Source organism: Microcaecilia unicolor, chromosome 1, assembly GCF_901765095.1.
Source record: "Microcaecilia unicolor chromosome 1, aMicUni1.1, whole genome shotgun sequence".
Classification (NCBI taxonomy): domain Eukaryota; kingdom Metazoa; phylum Chordata; class Amphibia; order Gymnophiona; family Siphonopidae; genus Microcaecilia; species Microcaecilia unicolor.
Genome location: NC_044031.1, coordinates 402,293,974 through 402,312,201, shown reverse-complemented (window position 1 = coordinate 402,312,201; position 18,228 = coordinate 402,293,974). Strand labels below are relative to the sequence as shown.

Below are 18,228 nucleotides of genomic sequence, written 5' to 3'. Positions count from 1 at the left end.
CGCATAACCTTCAAACTCTGAACCATGGTCGGGCTCACAGTCCATGGAGAAGCGCCCACCTACCTCTCAGACATGATCATCCTACCTCTCAAGAACACACTGAAGGAAACGAGAAATTATCTGACCCTTCACTACCCCAAATGCCACAAGCTCATCTATAAATCCGTCCACTCAGTGAACTTCCCATACCAAAGCACCAAACTATGGAACGCCCTCCCCAAGTCTCTAAGATCCATAACTCCCTACACAAACTTTCAGACATAACTCAAGTTCCTACCCACAAACAACAAAAATGAACCATCCACACCTACATAACATACGACCTAATCCCCCCTCACCCAACAACAACTACCCACCCCACTATTCCCCACAATCCTCCTTCCTATCCTTCGCTCCCCCATCTACGCTCTTAAAATGTAACTCCCTACTCCCCCACATATTCTCCTACAACGTAATGCCTACCTTCTCTACCTCCACAAACTAACTTTGTAAGCCAGATCGAACCAAACGTTTGGAAGATGTGGGATAAAAATGCTGCTATAAATAAATTAAATAAATAAAGCAGGACTGGTCATGCCAAGGAAACAGCTGATTTTACAACTTTTCATCTGTTAAATACCCATTTTATTTTAATCGTTCCCATAATAAATGTAATGCCCTGATCCTTTATTTGTCTTCTTTAACTGCCTTGACTAGACTGCAAGCTCTGTCAAGCAGGGACTGTATCTTAAGTGTTTTTCTGTTCTTCCATCTCACGCCTTCCCCAGCTTCCTATTGCCTTCTGTCTTTCACCCACTCCAGTTACCACCTTTCTGCCTTTTGTACTTATCATCCTCCATTCACTCGTCTTCTTGACAACCACCTATAACCTCTCCCATATGGTTCTACCATGCCCAATATCTCCCCCCCCCCCCCCCCCACACATTTATCCCAACTTATCTCTGTCCCTCCTTTCTCCCACACTAGTAGCACAACATGTCCTCGCCCCCCCTTCTCCCACACTTGTATAGCCCAACATATTCCTGTCCTGCCTTCTCCACCATCTAGCCCAACATATCCCTGTCCCTCCCTTTCTCCCATCTAGCCGAACATATCCCTGTCCCCTCTTCTTCCACTGTCTAGCCAAACATTTCCCTGTCCCCTCCCTTCTCTTTCACTTCTAGCCCAACATATCCCTGTCCCCCTACTCCCACACTTGTAGCATAGCATATCCCTGTCCCCCGTTCTCTCACACTTTTGTAGCTCAGCAAATCCCTATTCCCCCTTCTCCGACAGTTGTAGACCAACATATCCTTTTCCCCCTTCTCCTTCACTTCTAGCCCAGCATAGCCCTATCCTCCCTTCTCCCACACTTTTAGCCCATCATATCCCTATCCCCCTCTACTCCCACACTTCTAGTCCAACAGATCCCTGCCCCCTTCTTCTCCATCTTGCCCAACAGATCCCTGTTCTTCCTTCTCCCACACTTCTTCTCCAACATATCCCTGTCCCACCTTCTCCCTCATCTAGCCCGAATATCCTTGTCCCCCTTCTTCCCCTTCTAGCCCAACATATCCCTGTCCCCCCTTCTCCCACACTTCTACTCTAACATATCCCTATCCCAACATATCCCTGTCCCTCCTCCCCCCGTCTAGCCCAACGTATCCCTATCCCCCCTTCTGTCACACTTGTAGCCCAACATACCCTGTCCTCCCTTCTATCATACTTGTAGCCCAACATACCCTTCTCCCACACTTCTAGCCCAATATATCCCTGTCTCCCCCTATCTAGCCCAACATATCTCTGTCCCCCTCTCCCATACATCAAGCCCAACATATTCCTGCCCTCCTTTTACCCCCAGTCTAGCCCAACATATCCCTGTCTCCTTCCCCCCCTTCACTCAACATATCCCTGCCCTCCCTTTCCCACACTTGTAGCCCAGCATATCCCTGTCCCCTCTTTGCCCACACTTCTAGCCCAACATATCCCTGACCCCTCCCTTTTTCCACACTTGTAGCCCAACATTTCCCTGTCCCCCCTTGTCCTACACTTGTAGCCCATTTCCCTGTTCCCCCCTTCTCTCACCCTTCTAGCCCAGCATTTCCCTTTCACCACCTTCTCCCACATTTGTAGCCCAGCGTAGCCTTGTCCCCCCTTCTCTGACACTCCTAGCCCAGCATATCCCTGTTCTCTCTCTCCCTCTCTCTCCTCCCACCCTTGTAGCCCAACATATGCCTGTTCCCTCTCTCTGTCCCCTTTCCTTCCAACAGTGTAGCATCTTCCCATGCAATGTGACAGCACTGCTGCTGTTGACAGTGGCAGCAGGAGATGCAGTCACACAAACCCCAGCATTAATCTTTATTTTGTTATGAGCCATGCTCCTTCCATGGGTTGTTGACAGCAAGGTGAGCTTATTCTGCTTTCAGTTCTGGTTCACCGAGCCACCAGAACTGAACCCAAAATAAGCACTCCATGCGCAACTGAAGAAGTTATGCAGCTGACAGCAAATTAAGGAAGAATGTTTGGACTTGTGTGGCCCGCATCTCCTGCTGCTGTGCTGTACTTCCTGCTGTTGCCCTCTACTCAGAGCTGTTGCCTGCTTGTGCTGGCCCCTGGGACACACCTCCCTTATCACCCCACTTAAGAAACATTGATTTAGACTCTTCTAAATATTTAGGGAGCTAAATAGATCAATTCTTGGTTCAGTTTCTTATTGAATACTAAATGGTATTTCCATTCCTAACTTTAGAAGAAGCTTTTTATTTTTTAGGATTTTCAAAGGTATTTAAAAACAAAAAAAAGGAAAAGGTTATATATAGCAATTCATATCCTGAAGCAAAAATAAAAGAACCATAATATCAACACTGGCCCACATTACTGGGGAGGGAAAAGAAGTACAAATGCAAAAAGATACAAATAAATAGGAAAAGATAATTTTATTTCAGCCATTATGCATTCTGTGTAGACCCTACATATCCCAATTCACTTTATAAAATAGAAATTGATCCAACTATGGTGATTCAAGAAAACTATACTGATTACCCTTAAACATGAGACCTCTGCGCATCAGATTTAATAAAACAAACAAAAAAACAAAAACAAAGCAAGTACCTGTAGTTTTAGGGCCAGAAAAGCTTTCCTTCTTAAGTGTGTTCCAAGAGTCATATCCAGAAACACCTGTAGCTTCATACCAGAAAATATTTCTTCGCTCAACGTGTAATTAAACTCTGGAATTCGTTAGCAGAGAATGTCGTAAAAGCAGTTAGCTTAGTGGGATTTTAAAAAGGTGTGGCTGGCTTCCTAAAGGAAAAGTCCAACCATTATTAAAATGGACTTGGGGAAAACCCACTGCTTATTTCTAGGATAAGCAGCATAGGATGTATTGTACTTTATTTGGGATCTTGCCAGGTACTTGTGAGCCACTGTTGGAAACAGGATGCTGGGCTTGATGGACTTTCGGTCTGTCCCAGTAAGGCATTACTTAGGTAAATGTTTTGTCTTTAACTCCGATGATAGGCCTCCACATGAGAAACTCCCACCCCACTCCAGTCACTTCCTCCCCCATCCTGATCCATCATTTCCCTTCTGTCACATTATTTCCCCCCTATCAACTATCCCACTCTGCCACCCCAAACAAGTATATTACCTTTCTTCCCTCCTTCCCCAGTCCAGCACTCTACTTTCCTCTCCTGGCTGGCTGGCCTCAATGCAGCTTCACACCTCTCAGCCCCACTCGGTTCTATCAGCACTAGCCCTCAGCCCCACTCTCACATCACCCGCTGCTGTTACTGCTAACTCGAATGTAGTACAGAAGAGAGAAGCCGTGGCGCCTTCCATCTTGTGTATGAGACTAAAGGCTCTGCCGGTCCTGCCTCTGCCCTCAAAAATAGGAAGTGACCAGAGGAAGGTAGGAGCAGGACCAGCAGAGCCTTTAGTCGCATCCATCTGAGTTATCAGTAGCGGTGGCAGGTGATGTGAGAGTGAGGCTGCCAATGCAGGGCATGTTGGGGTGCTTCCCACACATTTGCTCTGTGGTGGGTGGCCTGCCGCAACCAAGATTACAATCTGCTGCGGCTTTGGACCAACTTATGTTTGAGTATATATTTTGGAACTGGGGACCAGGTCCACCCAAGTTCCATCCGCTAGCACTTACCAATGTTAACACCATTACAACTAGAAGAATGCCTCTTGTTGCCTTGAGCCTCTTTCTCCTGGGCTCTTTCCTCACTGCGCAGGTGTGGAGCATTAAAAAAAAGTCTTACAGCGACGTTTGCAAGTGAGAGCCCCGCCCCTTCCAGTTCAGGACACACAGGGCGATGACTAGAGCTTCCAAGTGATGTCAGATGCTGGCTTGCATCTGATTGGGCCCGAACTTCGGTTCCATCTCAGCTGTTTTCGGGACCAGAAGTTCAGGCCCTGTCAGATGCAAGCCGTTGCATGAAAAGCCTGTAGAAGAGGAGCAGCAGAGGGATGGAAAATACTTTTTTTTTTTTTTTTAACTACTGTCCAAATTTGTACTTCATTACTAAGTACAAAAGTACAGCTTACTTGTAATTAGTTGCAAGTAAAAAGTATGGTAAAAAAAATCTAACTTGTTACAAATAAATGTACTACAACAAAGTAACTGTACTTTGTTACTACCCATCTCTGGATCAGTGCTTATCACCATGTGGGAGGTAAGGTCATCTCTGTACAGCCTCTAGATGTTTGATTCATGAGAGGTTTGTTGTTGCTGATAAAACCTCCAACTGTGTCTTGGGAACTCAATGACGTCCTTACCCAGCTGATGAAAGATCCTTTTGAGCCACTTGCCTCTTGTCATCTGAAGTACCTGACCTGGAAGGTCTTGTGTTTGGTGGTGGTTACTTCAGCTCACAGAGTGAGCAAGCTTTAGGCCCAAGTAGCGGATTCACCTTACACAAGGTTTCATCTTAACAGAGTAGTTCTCCGCAGATACCCTAAGTTTCTTTCTAAAGTGGTGTCAGTTCCACCTTAATCAGTCAGTCGTCCTGCCAGCATTCTTCCTGAAACCTCTTGTCCGTCCTGGCAAAAGTGCACTGTGCACACGTTGGACTGCAAGCGAGCTTGGACCTTCTATCTGCAGCAGACTAAAGCCCATAGACAGTCCACCCAGCTGTTCCTTTCTTTGGCACAAAAAGAGTGGGGGCAGCCATTGGGAAACGTACTTTGTCCAATTGGCTAGTAACTGCATCCCTTTCACGTATGCCCAAGCTGGGTGGGGTGAGGAATGGACAAGGGTTGGGTGGATCCTTAATTTTGATTGGTTGAGAACCCTGACATGGGAGCGGCAGCTGGCAAAACCAATTAGTTTGTATGTAAATTATACTAGCATATTTTCATTCAGCATTTTTTTGCGGGCTTCGTGTGTAGTGAATAAGCGTTAAAAGTTTACCTTCACTTTGGATTCTTTTCTCTTGGCTTCTGTCATGACTTCACTAAGGGATGAGAAGGTCAGCATGTATGACTTGTGTGGTGAATCTGTGACCTTTACTTTTATATAATTATCATCAGAGGCATCAAGTTTCTTTCACCAAAATTGCCTAGTTGTATTTGGCCCAACTCCTCAGCCTTCAGGAGAGAGTTTTAAATATTCTTAACAGTAGTCTTCTGAAGAACATCAAATGAAATTTCGTGCACAAACACGTTGAATGTCTATAGAAACAACACAGTTTTGCTTTCATCTTAAATATTCATTTGTCTAACTGGAGTGTCTATCCTTGTTCTCTTGGTTGATAGGCAGTTCCTAAGGTTTAATGACATGGTCCCTATGGACTTGGTTTATAGCATCTCCCTTTTTGCCTGCTAATAGCTGCATTTTCTTACCCACAGTAATTTGGCCTACATACAAGCAAATTCGTATGCTACTGAAGTTCTACTTGAAATTATCAGTATTGTTGTATGGGTATATTCATGGTACATTTAAGAGGAGCAAATATAAAGGAAAATTACTGCTGAGTGCATGTAATTGAAGTATTTCTAATTTGGGATGCTAAGAGTATAATTCAGTTGACATATTTTTGTAAGAGTATTAAAGTGAAAATACATTCAATTACTGTATGTCCTGTTCTTGCCATTGTGTTGTCATTGTATATGCTTTATAGTATGTAGGCTGAAAAATATTTGTTCTAATTTTTTTAAATAAAACATAGCATTTATTTTCCTATAAATTGCTTAAATTCTTAACAATAAACAAATACTATAATGTAGTAAATGAAAGTTTGTTTTATCACTTATATACATAGGCGGATGACTCAACTCAGGATACATGGAAAACAATTTACAAATACCGGGGTTTGAATTTTTGTTGTAGGAAGATTTTGTTTCTTTTCCTTAAAAATGTTGCTTCAAATAGCCTTCTGCATATGTAAACAAGTAGGGGAAGTCTATAGAAGCATGACTTTATGATTACTTTCCACTATAGATTTATAGATGGGATGGATACTGAATGTTGATGAATTTAGATTTGCGGGAGTGAATATTTATGGGTGAATATTATATATGTGGTTGTGCAAATAGTGTGTATAGGAATGGAGGAATACTCCTCTTTGTTAAAGCGTATAAAAGAAATTATAGTATAGAGTAAATGTCAGACACTGGCACTGTTTTGAAATGCCAGGGTCTAGTCCAAAGGGAATTTGAATGCACTCGCTCTCTCTCACAGATTAAAGGCATCAATCTGTGGAGTCTTCTCTGAGATTGGATTTACTGCTGGCAGTAAAGTTGGCATTTGCTCATTCTTGGAAGACTGCTTCAGGTCCAACTGTGGATCTTTGGTACAGGATATGGGTAGAAATGAGAAAATATGAGAAAATAACAACTGCGTTAAAAGGCACGAAGAAACTGTGGACACAGAAATGTGCTAAAGTACCATTCTGTTGACTTGCTTCTCCATAGCATTCAGATTATTTGCCAGAAACAAATGAGAAATGGTCAAAAATTATTCTTTAAGTATGTTTGTTAGTCTTTTCCAAGTTGTAGGGGTGGGGGAAGGGTAGAGTGGGCAAAATACATTGGTAAAGATGGTTGATTGATTATAGGTTTTTGTACTGTTCTTACATAGAAAACCTGAACTTTTATTTTTCGCATGTGCATATCTTTCTTTTTGGTAATTGATGTGGTAGACTGTACAGTGTTCAATATGATGTAACTTTCAACTCACTAAATACTGAATGATTAAAAAAAAGTACAAATATTAGAGGACACTCGATGAAGTTATGTGGAAATACTTTTAAAACAAATTGGAGGAAAGGTTTTCACTCAACAAATAATTAAGCTCTGGAACTCATTGCTGGAGGATGTAGTAACAGCAGATTGCGTATCTGGGTTTAAAAAAGGTTTGGACAAATTCCTGTAGGAAAAGTCCCTAGTCTGAAATTGAGACAGACATAGGGAAGCAACTGCTTGCCCTGGAATTAGTAACATAGAATATTGCTACTATTTGGGTTTCTGCCGGGCTCTTGCGACCTCGATTGGCCACTGTTGGAAACAAGATACTGGGCTAGAATGGACTATTGGTCTGACCCAGTATGGCTATTCTTATGTTCCACAGATTGTGAAAAAGAGATATGCCAGAACACAAGGTGAGAGGGAGGGAGAGAGGGAAGCAGAGATGCTAGACCTGGGAGTGGGGTTGTGGAAGGAAGGGAAGAGAGACACAGGAGGGATAGGGCACAGACAAGAGATGCATAGAGACAGGGACACAGAGGGACAATGCTATTAAAGGGATAGGTTAGGAACACACAGGCAATGCTGCTACGTGAGGAAAGACAGATGATGCTGAATATAAGGGGAGGATAGGGGCATTAAGAAGGCAGGTGCTGAACATGGAAGAAGAAAAGGAACAGGAACACAGAGAGAAGATGGATGGTGGACATGGGGAGAGAAGAAATGTCAAGTGGACAGGAGACCCTAGAAAGACAGGGAAAACAGAAAAGCAGAAAAGACACTTGGAGCAAATCGAAAAGAAAAATAAAATGCTTAGGTTACAAAGGTAGAAAAAAAGTGTTTTATTTTGAATTTATCAATTGGAAAATGCCAACTTCAGGAAATGTGCAGCTCTGATTCTCAAGTTTTGCTATTATATGACTTCTTGAGATTTCCCGTTCAGTTTTTTGCCTTTTTCATTTGTATTATTGGCCTGTGGTTCCTTGTTTCATATTTGTTGAGGGCCTGTCTGTTTTGTGCTTGTGATCAAGGTGTGATATTGTTCTAGCAAGTAGTTTCTGTGTAGAGATCTAACAGCAGTCCCTTTCGTTCTGTTTTCTCAGTAGGTGGTGTGGTTTAGGGCCCAGTATAATATTTACAGTGCTGCCTTTTCACTGATAAGGTTGTTGTTGTTTGAGTCCTGGGATTTAGTACTGTTATGGTACAGTAAAGTTCTGAGTGTGTTTTTGCACAAGTTTATAGATAGTGTTTTCCAGTGGAGGGATTGTGTGTTGGCCTTACTGAGATGACATCAAAAGTTTAATTTAATTTTAGTTTGTCATAACATCAGACAGTGTTTGTGAAATAATCATAGAAAATACGTACATTTGTAATTGTTTTCTTCTGAGATGGGAACCCTAGTGAAGAAAGTTGGTTGTAGGTGGTAAGGCGAGAGAAAGGTGCAGCAGTAAGTGTGGCAAGGGACTTGGGGTAAGCCATAGGGCACAATAAGGGAGGGGCATGGAGCATAGTTGCTGGATTTTTCTGTGTCAAAAAGTTGTCAACCCTATTCTAGATGCAGTGGGGCTGACTGCCAGAAGGGGGTGGGGGAAGAAGACCTGCAACATTGCTAACTTGGGTCAATTGCAACAGAACTTAAGTGGATACTGAAGCTACTGTTAGGGATTTGCTGAAGACTGAATCAATTGTGTGTATGGGCGAAAGCAGGATATGACCTCAGGTTACCTGGTTCCTAGTCATATGTGTGGTTTAGAAGGGTACATGGGAAGCAGTGCCCACACAGAATTCTCCAGCTGCTGATGCTGACTTGATTCCCTTCCCCCACTCCCCCCCCCCCCCCCCCCCCCCCAAACTAAGGAAAGCTATACCAATGTTTCTAGTCCATTATTGTAATCATTCTGCTGTTCCCTTTCCCTGTCATGTTGGCTGTAATATAGCATTATGAAAAGATAATACTTTAATTTTACCGTGAATACCATAATATATGATTGCTTTTTCTTTATTTCACACAGCCCAGTTGGAACAGAACTTTGAGAATATGGAGAGCCGCTTGCTGGAGCTGGAGGATCTGTGTGGACAATGTGAATTTGAAAAATTTAAGCGAGCACAAGTCATACAGCTAGAAAACTACAAAAAAAAGAAAAGGTGAATATAGTTACTTATTTCATAAACCAAACTTAATGATTGCATAAGACATCTTATTCTCATTTGTCATGAGTGATATGAGGCTTTTTGTTTAATTACATTTTATGCTGTTTAGAAATAAGCAGTGGATTTTCCCAAACTCCATTTTAATAATGACTTATGGATTTATGCTAAGCTAACTGCTTTTACTACATTCTCTGGCAATGAATTTCAGAGTTTAATTACACATTGAGTGAAGAAATATTTTCTCCAATTTGTTTTAAATTTAGTAGTTAATAGCTTCATTGCATGCCCACTAGTGCTAGTATTTTTGGAAAGAGCAAACAATTGATTCACGTCTACCCATTCCATTCCACTTATTATTTTGTAGATCTCAATCATATTTCCCCTCAGCCATCTGTTCTCCAAGCTGAAAAGCCCTAGACACTTTAGCCTTTCCTCATAGGGAAGTTGTCCCATCCCCTTTATCATTTTCATCATCCTTCTTTGTACGTTTTCTAATTCCACCATATCTTTTTTGAGATGCGGTGACCAGAACTGCACACTATATTCAGTGTGCAGTCACACCATGGAGCAATACAAAGGCATTATAACATCCTCATTTTTGTTTTCCATTCCTTTCCTAATAATACCTAACATTCTATTTGCTTTCTTAGCTGCCGATACACACTGAGCAGAGGGTTTCAACGAATCATCAACGATGACACCTAGATCCCTTTTCTAGTTGGTGACTCTTAATGTACATAAGTGCATAAGTATTGCCATACTGGGAAAGACCAAAGGTCCATCAAGCCTAGCATCCTGTTTCCAACAGTGGCCAATCCAGGTCACAAACACCTGGCAAGATCCCAAAAAGTACAAAACATTTTATACTGCTTATCCCAGAAATAGTGGATTTTCTCCAAGTCCATTTAATAATGGTCTATGGGCTTTTCCTTTAGGAAGCCGTCCAAACCTTTTTTAAACTCCGCTAAGCTAACCGCATTTACCACATTCTCTGGCAATGAATTCCAGAGCTTAATTACACGTTTAGTGAAGAAACATTTTCTCCGATTCGTTTTAAATTTACTACATTGTAGCTTCATCGCATGTCCCCTAGTATTTTTGGAAAGCATAAACAGATGCTTCACATCTACCCGTTCAACTCCACTCATTATTTTATAGACCTCTATCATATCTCCCCTCAGCCGCCTTTTCTCCAAGCTGAAGAGCCGTAGCCGCTTTAGCCTTTCCTTATGGGGAAGTCGTCCCATCCCCTTTATCATTTTCATCGCCCTTCTCTGCATCTTTTCTAATTCCACTATATCTTTTTTGAGATGCGGCGACCAGAATTGAACACAATTTTCGAGGTGCGGTCGCACCATGGAGCGATACAAAGGCATTATTTATTTATTGCATTTATATCCCACAGTATCCCACCTCTTTGCAGGCTCAGTGTGGCTTACAATACATCATGGGTACTGGAAATAAGAGTGCATATACATTAGGTTTACAGAAGATTTGTGTTACATGGTGGTGAATTATATAATGGTGTTAAAGCAAAAGACATTATAAGACAGTGCTAGAAAGCAAAAGACATTATAAGACAGTGTTAGAAGTTCAGAAGATTATACATTATAACATCCTCATTTTTGTTTTCCATTCCTTTCCTAATAATACCTAACATTCTATTTGCTTTCTTAGCCGCAGCAGCACACTGAGCAGAAGGTTTCAACGTATCATCAACGACGACACCTAGATCCCTTTCTTGGTCCATGACTCCTAACGTGGAACCTTGCATGACGTAGCTATAATTCGGGTTCCTCTTTCCCACATGCATCACTTTACACTTGCTAACATTAAACATCATCTGCCATTTAGACGCCCAGTCTCCCAGTCTTGAAAGGTCCTCTTGTAATTTTTCACAATCCTTCCGCGATTTAACGACTTTGAATAACTTTGTGTCATCAGCAAATTTAATTACCTCACTAGTTACTCCCATCCCTAGGTCATTTATAAATAAATGAAAAAGCAACGGTCCCAGCACAGACCCCTGGGGAACCCCACTAACTACCCTTCTCCATTGAGAATACTGACCATTTAACCCTACTCTCTGTTTTCTATCTTTTAACCAGTTTTTAATCCACAATAGAACACTACCAAAACAGGGAGGATAGGGTATCCTGATAGTGAGGTTGCAAAAGAGACCATAGTAGATCAGGTGTCCTTAAATAAAAATAAAAATCAGACAAAAGATTGCAAATTAATACTGTCAAATACTGAGCATGATGTAAATAGGAACAACAAACATAGTTTGAAATGTCTATATGCGAATGCCAGGAGCCTAAGAAATAAGATGGGAGAGTTAGAATATATTGCACTAAATGAAAAATTAGATATAATAGGCATCTTTGAGACCTGGTGAAAGGAGGGAGGATAACCAGTGGGACACTGTCATACCGGGGTACAAATTATATCGTAGTGATAGGGTGGATCGAATTGGTAGAGGGGTAGCATTGTATATTAACGAGAGCCTTGAATCAAATAGATTGAAAATTCTGCAGGAAACAAAACACTTCTTGGAATCACTGTGGATTGAAATTCCATGTGTAAAGGGGAAAAGGATAGTGATAGGAGTGTACTACCGTCCACCTGGCCAGGATAAACAGATGGATGCAGAAATGTTAAAGGAAATTAGGGATGCAAACAAACTGGGCAACACAATAATAATGGGTGATTTCAGTTACCCCGATATTGACTGGGTAAATGTAACATCAGGACACCCTAGGGAGGTAAAATTCCTTGATGAAATCAAGGACAGCTTTATGGAGCAGCTGGTACAGGAGCCGACGAGAGAAGGCCTAGTGGTTAGGGTGGTGGACTCTGGTCCTGTGAAACTTGGGAACTGAGTTCGATTCCCACTTCAGGCACAGGCAGCTCTTTGTGACTCTGGGCAAGTCACTTAACCCTCCATTGCCTCAGGTACAAATAAGTACCTGTACATGTAAGCCGCATTGAGCCTGCCATGAGTGGGAAAGCGCAGGGTACAAATGTAACAAAAAAAAAAAAAGGAAAAATTCTAGACCTAGTTCTTAGTGGAACGCATGATCTGGTGTGGGAGGTAATGGTGCTAGGGCCGCTTTAACAGTGATCATAATATGATCGGATTTCATATTAGCTTTGAAGTAAGTATACATAGGAAATCAAATACGTTAGCGTTTAACTTTAAAAAAGGAGACTATAATAAAATGAGAAGAACGGTGAAAAGAAAACTTAGAGGAGCGACTGCAAGGGTCAAAAATTTACATCAGGCGTGGATGCTGTTCAAAAACATCATCCTGGAAGCCCAGGCCATATATATTCCACGTGTTAAAAAAGGAGGACAGAAGACCAAACGACAGCCGGTGTGGTTAAAAAGTGAGGTGAAGGAAGCTATTAGAGCTAAAAGAAAATCCTTCGGAAAATGGAAGAAGGAACCGACTGAAAATAATAAGAAACAGCATAAGGAATGTCATGTCAAATGCAAAGCGCTGATAAGGAAAGCTAAGAGGGACTTCGAAAAAAAGATTGCGTTGGAGGCAAAAACACATAGTAAAATTTTTTTTAGGTATATTAAAAGAGGGAAGCTGGCAAAAGAATCGGTTGGACTGCTAGATGTCGGAAGAGTAAAAGGGGCGATCAGGGAAGACAAAGCCGTAGCGGAGAGATTAAATGAATTCTTTGCTTCGGTCTTCACTGAGGAAGATTTGGGAGTGATACAGGTGCCGGAAATGGTATTCGAAGCTGACGGGTCGGAGAAACTTAATGAATTCTTTGTAAACCTGGACGATGTAATAGGGCAACTGGCTCACCTTTTTCCACATGTCTGTTCACCCCTTCAAAGAAATGTAGTAGATTGGTGAGGCAAGATTTCCCTTCACTAAATCCATGTTGACTTTGTCTCATTAATCCATGCTTTTGAATATGCTCTGTAATTTTGTTCTTAATAATAGTCTCTACTATTTTGCCCAGCACCGACGTCAGACTCACCGGCCTATAATTTCCCGGATCTCCTCTGGAACCTTTTTAAAAAATCGGTGTTACATTGGCCACCCTCCAGTCTTCCGGTACCACACTCGATTTTAAGGATAAATTACATATTACTAACAATAGCTCCGCAAGCTCATTTTTCAGTTCTATCAGTACTCTGGGATGAATACCATCCGGTCCAGGAGATTTGCTACTCTTCAGTTTGTAGAACTGCCCTATTACATCCTCCAGGTTTACAAAGAATTCATTAAGTTTCTCCGACCCGTCAACTTCGAATACCATTTCTGGCACTGTTATCCCACCCAAATCTTCCTCGGTGAAGACTGAAGCAAAGAATTCATTTACTCTCTCCGCTACAGCTTTGTCTTCCCTGATCGCCCCTTTTACTCTTCCGTCATCTAGCAGTCCAACTGATTCTTTTACCGGCTTCCTGCTTTTAATATACCTAAAAAAAATTTTACTATGTGTTTTTGCCTCCAACGCAATCTTTTTTTCGAAGTCCCTCTTAGCCTTTCTTATCAGCTCTTTACACTTGACTTGACATTCCTTATGTTGTTTCTTATTATTTTCAGTCGGTTCCTTCTTCCATTTTCTGAAGGATTTTCTTTTAGCTCTAATAGCTTCCTTCACCTCACTTTTTAACTACGCCGGCTGTCGTTTGATCTTCTGTCCTCCTTTTTTAATATGCGGAGGCAAAAAAAACGGGGGCTTATGGAAAGAACCAGGCACACCCATTAAAGGGGGGCCGACCACAACCAGGCTGAAGGCCAGCGAAGACAAGTGTGGGGGAGGGTACAGGGAGGGCCTAGCTAGAGAGCAGAGGTAGTAGTGGGAGGGAAACAAGGGGGTAGCAAGGGGAGGAGCAAGGGAGGAGGAGAGAGGAATTTGAACTGCACAGGAAGTCCTTTTGAATTTGGAAGCAGGAGAAGAGCAACGGGAGGCCTAGAACGTCATTTTGTAAATGTGGTAGGTGCCTCCTTCAACGGGAAACAACGTGTATACAGCTTGTCTGCTGGCTTGGGCGGCCGGGAGGCCTAGAATGTCATTTTGTAAATGTGGTAGGTGCCTCCTTCAACGGGAGACACCAAGTGACGTCGGGTGCTTGGAAAACAGCACAGGGGGCCACAGGGGCTTGGTATGGCTTGGCCTGTGGCCCAGAATATGCAACTACGTGTAGAAGCTGTGTACCCGGGTAGAAATGCATGCTGGCATAATGATTAGTAGAAGATGTAATTTGTTTAAGTTGTAACAATTTTGATGTTCCTGGCTGTGGCCAAAATAAATTCAATTCTATCGAAGATACGGCTTGTAGTGTGGTATTGAAGGGGGCGGGGGTTGATACATCTGAGTGTGTGCCAAATGCCCGAGTTGTGAGATGCACAATGCTAATTCAGTAAAATTCTCCACTCGTTCTGTTCTTTAGTTTACTGGATACCGTTTTGTTACAGTATGCTCAGGAGAAAAGCTTCTATTTCTCGTTATTGCTTAAAGCTATTCCATATGCCTCCTTTTTTTTGATACAGCACCTTTCAGTTTCTTTTGTTGTTTTTTCAGTACCATTAGGCAATATTGATTTTTTTTTTATTTTTTACTTAAATATGAATATATACATGTGTAGTTATACAACCTTTGGGACAATGTTGGCTGGATAACACTTTACACCTGTTAAACATGTTTTTTAATGACATTCCCTATGTTACATTTTTTTTCTCTCTTCTCTGCTTGTTTGTGAACCTTGGTCTATAAAGGTTTTTTTTTATCTTGGTTTATATGACATAATGGTAACTTACATAACAGCTGGAGTTCATACATTCTATGTCTCATCAATACATAACGACATGCATCCTGTTTGTTTATTATTAGGTTTATTTCATAATTGCTCATTTTTTGTTTCACTATTGTTAATTTCATACATATGCAATATGATTCTTGTATGATGTATCTTTCTATGTATCAATATATATATATATATATGCAATTTTTATGTCCACATAGATATACCTACTATATAGGAGTTTGGCCACAATCCAACCGCTCTAGAAAAGTATACTGCTTTACAAATCCCTAGGTATGGTTTTTACAGTTATATGGTTTTTAATTATTTATTCCTTTATGTTTTTTGTATATTTATGATTTGTTTTTTATTTATTTATTTTTATTTATGTATTTGTTTGTAGACCTGTGATGCAGGCCGGTAGGGCCAAAACACGACTCATGTTGGGTCGCTTTTTTGCTTACTGTTTTTGAATAAAGAGCTTGTTGAGGACACCATCTGTGAGAGGTTACTTTTCTCCATTTGTTCACTTGGGAATAAGATGTTGGCAGACTGGACAAGGAGGGCAGAAATGAGATGCTGGCAGGCTGTTTGGTGGAAATGAGTGCTTATTTTCATTGCCAGGAAAAACATGCAGCTCTTTTGCTGGGTAACATTGATAAACTTGTGTACCTCAGTGGTTTGCTAAAACATAAATACAACCATTTTAATAAGCTGCGCTAAAAAGTGGCCTGCACTGTTACTAGTGCGTGAGTTTCCCGCATACTGAGGCCACTTTAGTGTGGCAGTAAAATGGCCACAATTTCTATTTCCCCCCCTTAATAGCCGCATGCTAATTTCCCAATTAGTGTGTGGCCATTAGCTTGTGAGCCCTTACTTCCACCTGTTTACTTCCTATTGGGCTTCCGTGCTAACCACGTGCTAATTGGTTAGCGTGCGGCAATGCAGCTGCGCTGATTAGTGCTGGGCATATCTACTATCCACCTCCCCCCCCCAACACTCAAAAATATGTTCTACTTTTTAGTGTGTTAGTAAGCATGCTAAATACAAAACTACCGCAGGACGCCTGAGTGCACTCCCGGTAGTGGATTTTAACTAGCAGTAAACACGCATTAGTGCTTACCTCTGCTTAGTAGAAGGACTCCCCTGTATGTTTACTTTCCATGTGCTTGAATGTATTTCTTTGCTGCTGTTTTTATGGTTTCTAAAGAGAATGTGGCTCGCTTCCTATATTGGTTCCTTAATGTGATAAAAATATATTGGAAATGTTCATTCCATATCATCATGCTGATCAATCCATAGACTGGTGGGTTGTGTCCATCTACCAGCAGGTGGAGATAGAGAGCAATCCTTTTGCCTCCCTATATGTGGTCATGTGCTGCCGGAAACTCCTCAGTATGTTCTCTATCTCAGCAGGTGGTGGTCACACACAGCAGCAGCTCTGGCTAGGTCTCCAAGCCTAATTTTTAGGTTTTGTTGAGTACCTGGGGTTGAGGGCTCTTCTTGAGCAAGTGCAAACCTGGTGGCACCAGGTCCCTCCTTTTCTCCCCCCTCCCGCTGGCTCCGTTAAAAAAAAAAAAAAAAAAGAAAAGAAAAAAATTTTGGACGTCCTTAAGGGCGTTTATTTCGACGTTTATTTAAACGTTTATTGCAGCTACTCACTGGGACACCAGTTTGTTACAGCTCGGAGCGAGAAGCAGGTAATTTTTACCTTTTTATAGCGGGCAGGGGGTTCCCCGATCGATCTCCACGTGGCCTATGGCGTCAGAGGGCGAGGGCGCGAAGAATCGCTCCCCGGACCGCGTGTGCGCTTCTAGCGGGGATGCGGGGGTCTTAAAGTCTGATTCGCCCTTGTTGGGTGTCAGTTCGGAGGCCGGTCAGTGTCCCGGGTCTTCCTCCGGTGCGGCAGTTTTTCCCGCCATAAACGCCCATCCCCCGCTGCTCGCCTCCGCCATCGTGGCCGGCCACTCTGCTCGGACGGCTTCTTCTTGGGCAGCCCTTGAGCTGGGAGACGTTAATGCCATGGCCGCCCTTGATTTGGGCGACGGCAAAAAAGCGGCTAAAGTTAAGCGCCGTTCTTCCCGCGCGGCTCCTTCACGGAGTGTCGCGCCGGATGCCATCTTGGATGCGGAGCATGGTTCTCCCCCGCTCTTGCGAGCACCGGTTGAGGGTGCGTCTAGGGCTGTGGCCCAGGCTGCTGAAGTGCACAGTCTGGGGGGTTTCTCCCCCGAGTTTATTTTGCTGCTGCATCAGGCCTTCCTTATGCAAAACGCTGCCCCTTCTCCCTTGTCCGATAAAGGGGTTGAGGCCCCCGGAAGTAAACGCCCTCGGGTGGATTCCCGGGCCTTAGAGGACTCTGTTTCCTCTGATGTAGATGAGGGCAGCGTATCTGAGTTCTCCCAACGGTCCTTTGGGGATTCCTTGGAGGAGACGGATTCCCGCTCGGATGGAGCGGATGACCCCTCTGCAGCGCGGATCTTTCGCTCAGAGGATTTGCCCAACCTGTTAGTGCAGGCCATGAGCATTTTGAAGATTTCCTCTCCAGAGGACGTCTCTCCCTCAGCCCCTGTTGGCTCCACCATTATGCTGGGGACGAAGCGCCCGCCTAGAAACTTCCACGTGCATGATGCCATGCACACCTTAATTTCGGCTCAATGGGATGTCCCGGAAGTGAGCCTCAAAGTGGCTAGGGCTATGTCCCGCCTCTATCCTTTGCCTGAAAGTGAACGGGAGGCCTTTCTTTGGCCTACCGTGGATTCTTTAATCACTGCGGTGACTAAGAAAACGGCGTTGCCGGTGGAAGGTGGCACAGCCCTAAAGGACGCCCAAGACAGAAGATTGGAGGCGGCCTTAAGGTCGTCCTTCGAGGCGGCTGCCTTAAGTTTGCAGGCCTCTGTTTGCGGCTCCTACGTGGCCAGGGCGTGCCTGACGATTGTGCAGCGGGCTTCCCCCTCGGATCCTTCCTTGAGGGCTGATTGGCCGGCCCTGGAATCGGGCTTGGCTTATTTGGCAGACTTGCTGTATGATGTCTTGAGAGCCTCGGCTAAAGGTATGGCTCAGACAGTCTCTGCGCGGCGGTGGCTTTGGCTGAAACATTGGTCTGCGGACCACGCCTCTAAGTCCCGCCTGGCTAAGTT

At 43.1% G+C, this 18,228-nt stretch overlaps 1 protein-coding gene across 2 annotated transcripts in view; it reads left to right on the top strand.

Moving 5' to 3' along the window:
- Nucleotides 1-18,228, top strand: part of DTNBP1 (dystrobrevin binding protein 1) — a 212,977-nt gene that overhangs the window by 62,567 nt on the left and 132,182 nt on the right. For both annotated transcript variants that reach the window (XM_030211246.1, XM_030211254.1), the window contains one exon: nucleotides 9,177-9,309. In XM_030211246.1, the coding sequence (XP_030067106.1) occupies nucleotides 9,177-9,309 (133 nt within the window). The remainder of the gene's footprint in view (nucleotides 1-9,176; nucleotides 9,310-18,228) is intronic.